This window comes from Phoxinus phoxinus (assembly GCF_949152265.1).
Source record: "Phoxinus phoxinus genome assembly, chromosome: 15".
Lineage (NCBI taxonomy): Eukaryota > Metazoa > Chordata > Actinopteri > Cypriniformes > Leuciscidae > Phoxinus > Phoxinus phoxinus.
The window spans coordinates 2,195,658-2,200,046 of NC_136890.1; the positions used below are offsets into that span (position 1 = coordinate 2,195,658).

General features: G+C 37.7%; 1 protein-coding gene across 1 annotated transcript in view; it reads left to right on the forward strand.

The window, feature by feature from the left end:
- The first annotated feature begins 829 nt into the window (after positions 1–829).
- tmcc1a (transmembrane and coiled-coil domain family 1a) overlaps positions 830–4,389 on the forward strand; it is a 47,164-nt gene continuing 43,604 nt past the window's right edge. Inside the window, exon 1 of the mRNA XM_079638336.1 lies at positions 830–872. Within this exon, the coding sequence (XP_079494462.1) occupies positions 834–872 (39 nt within the window). The 5' untranslated portion in view covers positions 830–833. The remainder of the gene's footprint in view (positions 873–4,389) is intronic.

Consider the following 4,389-nt stretch of genomic DNA (forward strand, 5'->3'; position numbering starts at 1 on the left):
TTAATGTTTTACAGAAGTAGTTATTAATTTGACAAATTGGTTTAGGTTATTGAGAATTTGCTTCAGGGAATGGGATTTAGTGTTTAGCAATTCAGATAAACTGTAATTTGTTACAATGTTGCATTTTCTTCTTGGCTCGGTTGGCTTTCAGAAGGGAACCTTTCGAAGCAAAATGTGTTTATGCAAGTCACATGCGCGTACAACTGTCCTCTTTTTGATCAGAGTTTCCTCTGCGTCATCCATCAAGTTGATTGACAAGTTCGGGAAACTCAAAGGAAAACTTCTCCGCTTTAAGTGTTGTCGTGTAAACTAAGACTATGTTGTATTGTGTGTGCTATAGAGGGCTTGTGTGTCATGTCTGAGGGAAAGTTTCTTCTTTTTTTTCAGCAAGATTGAATGGTTTTGATTGGAGAGCTTCATTTTGACCCGAAAATAGTAAGATTGGGGACTTGGGTGAGAAGTTTTGGATTTGTGTTTAGAGTTTCGAGAAAAGGAGGCATTGTTTCAAGAAATGTGTTTAAGCTATCGAGAAAAACTGTAAAAGGTTTGTCTATTGTTGCAACAATAGGAGTCTGTGGGGCAGTATGTGCCCATATAAGTACACTGTGTGTGTGTGTGTGTGTGTGTGTGTGTGTGTGTGTGTGTGTGTGTGTGTGTGTGTGTGTGTGTGTGTGTGTGTGTGTGTGTGTGTGTGTGTGTGTGTGTGTGTGTGTGTGTGTGTGTGTGTGTGAGAGAGAGAGAGAGAGAGAGAGAGAGAGAGAGAGAGAGAGAGAGATGTGGGCGGGTGAAAGTGTGTGTTTCTGCTTGAGTTCATTCAGTGTTTGTCAGTCAGGATGGTTCAGCGATTCAGTCTCCGCAGACAGTACTCACAGGTAACACTTTCAGTGTGTGTGTGTGTGTGTGTGTGTTCGATTGAGGAGTATACACTGATCTAGCGTGAGAATGAGAGGGCGGCTTATATGTACATTTCTGAGAGGCAAGAGACAGAAACTAAAGTCTCCATGTGCAGCCTGTGAAATCTCTTTGCCAGAGAAACATTCGAGACATTAAAAGAGATTGAGGCATTGAAATGCCAACATCTGTTTGAAATTTCTGTTCGTACCTGATGAAGTGCATAACTAAGTGTTAAGGCTGAGTTGAAGCTATAACTTATTGACTGCATGTGTCAACAATCCCAATGTTATCAGACACAAAAGGCCCTTTACAGGCTCAAACTCTCTCACAGAGACACAACTCATTCTGAGTTTCTGGGCATTTTAAAACTTTGAATGTGTATGCATATAAATTGCATATCCTCTCAAATTCAAGTCATGTGAAAACACTACTAAAGAAAAAGATGACTGAATTTGATCCACACTGTCGAGTTGAGCTTCATTTACATGCATTTCGTATGTTTGATCTCACTAAAAGATTATTAAAAGAATGCCAACTTCAAATCTGCAGGATTGCATCATTACAGTAAAAAAGCATATTTCTACATTGTTGGATGCATTGAGTTACAGAGTGTGATTTAACGTGATTATAGTCACAGATAAAACTCAGTTCCTGGTTCTCAGAGACTGAATGCTCATTACCTTTGCAAACAGTGCTTCGTATGTGTTTAACTGGATGTGAATTATGTATTTTGAATATGAAATTGACCTTTTAGTAGAAAACATTGGTTACTTTTTTTGAAGGTTACTATGGATTTAAGTATTAACTACATGTACTTATGGGTTTGGTGTAGGGTTAGTTGCATGTAATTATCCATCATTTATAGTTATTACTATAGTAACTGCATTTAAAGACACTGTTACCAGAACATCTCTACCACATCTTAACTACTGGGCAGATTATTGTTTGATATCCTTGCATGCAGGAAATATAATAAAAAGGTAATATCTGGTTATTTCGAGGTATGTGAAAGAAGGGCTTTCCTGTTGTTCTGTCATTCCTCTCATTCTTTAACTTCTTACATTAGAGTCCTAGGGCTCTTTTTTGATGAAGATGTTTCATATTGTAAATTGAAGCATGACCTGCTATATACTTCATCCTTTATGAGCTCACATTAAAGGAGCTAAAAAAAACTGTAGATAAAAATAGTGAATCTGGGGTGTCACAATACATTGCAATACAAAAATGCAACAATATTTGTGAGTCAGCTCAAACTTTAGCATCCATCTTTTCACATGCAATAGAAAGTCACTCTGTGTGAATCTCACAACAGTTCCTATACGAGCGATTTATAGATTAGCATGACAGAATATGCTAATCGAAGATCGTTAACTCCACATCAGCAACATAAACTCATCAACTAACCATTCAGAGACGTCCTGTTGCTTCTACATGTCGTCACTTCTTCTTGAGTCTCTCCATCTTTCTGACTCTGTTTTAACATTAAAAGCAGAACAGTTTCTGTCATTTTAGTGTGTGTGTGTGAGGTAATCGCAGCTGCTAACACACACACACACACACACACACACACACACACACACACTCTCTGCAGCAGCTCATTTGCATTTAAAGGGCCAGACACAAAACGGTGCATTTTTGCTCACTCTCAAAAAGTGAACTTGAACATGCTATATAAAAATATCTGTGGGGTATCTTGAGCTAAAACTTCACACACACACACTCTGGGGATATCAGAGATTTATTTTACACCCCCACCCCCCCTTAACACTAAATGAACTTCCACTTACAGTGGACAAACAGAAACGGGCAATGGACAAAAGACATTATCTCTGATGCACTGACTTGACTTTGACCTGAACTTGTGCAGTGTGTCTTTTCTAACATGCTTCGTAAAATGCAGCTCCATCATTGCTTGATCACTGAACGTGTGAGAAGCTGAGGTCTGATCTCAGTCAAACCCACAAACTGCTTCCTGTTTCCTGTGTGAGATTCCACTGGCGGCTATTACTGTCGCTCTGCTCATTGTTCAAGTGCAGTGATGAGCTAGCAAAGAAAACACATATCCATATTGCACATGCTCTCTTTAATGTCATCACTGTTTCATCTGCACGTTTAATGAATATTCATGACTAATTATTTATCCGGGTCAGACCGAGTTCAGATGAACTGTGTGTGTTTGACCCTTAAGCACAGGCAGATTTTGCTTTGCTTCCATAACACAGAGCTTAAAGTCCCGCTGTGGTGTAAATCCAGTTTTTAATGTTGTTTGTGTCTATGTGGTGTTTTTAATACGCTTTAAGACAAACCATGTGTAAACTCATAAGAAAAAGGCCACATTCTTACAATATCATACCATTTTCCATTAAAACAGTAATATACAGGAATATACCTACAGGAATATACTGTGAATTAACATTGCTCAAAGTCGACACTCAGAGGCTGTTTTCCCAATCACACCCTATACCCTCATTCACTATTCCCTACACTAGTTCACTAATATAGTCCACTTGACAGAGTGAATGAAAAGAAGAGAGTGAATTGAGAAACTGATGAACACCTAATAAGCAGAATCACTGAAGGACAGAGAAACAAGATAAAAAAAAAGAGAAACACAAGAACTACAACTGACTTCCAGCCACACTGAGTGTGAAACCAGTTTAACATTATTTCTTCCATCAAGTACAAAAGTTATTGTTGAGAATTAACAGAGATTTAGTTAATAATAACGTTTGTTGTCACCATGGTGGAGATCAGTATTTGCTTTAGTTGGTCTCTTGTACCTTTACTTTTTACCATTCATCTCTCTCTGGCTGCTGTAACTGAGAGTTTATAAAACACATTTGTTATGGCAAGAAAAAGTCAAGGGGAAGTTGATCAGGTGTTTTTGACTTTCTGATAATGTCATAATCATCCATGTGTGATTTTCTGATCTTTTCTGTATATAAGCTTTGAATTTATGGGTATTGCGTATAATACCATATATCTGATAAACCACAATGTGAAATCCAGCAATATTTCTGTAATTAGGTCTTCAGAAGAATATTGAAATCATATAGTGCATAGCATTTTTATTAGCTCCTGCTTGACTCAGGCACACACAGAAATACACAATCAGCGTATGAATCTCAACAATGGTGACGATCAAAAGTTTCATGTCCCGATGCATGCTGGGTTCCAGAGTAGTATAAAACTCCCAGCATGCACTGCTGCATGAATAATAATAATAATAATAAATGTTGCCACCATTGTTGAGATGCATGTGCTAATTTGTGATATCTCTGTGTTTCTACTAGAAAGTGTAGCTCTGCTGTTTTTAGTTATGCACGTGTTAAAAAAATAGTCATTTTCTTTTCTTGCTGTGGTTTCACAGTGGAGCTAATGTAATACTTTTGATTGAGGATTAATCTCTGGATGAGAATTAATTTCTTACAGAATGAACATGCTATATATGATGACGAGTTTGTCATCATAATCCATATAACAGCAGTCATTCAC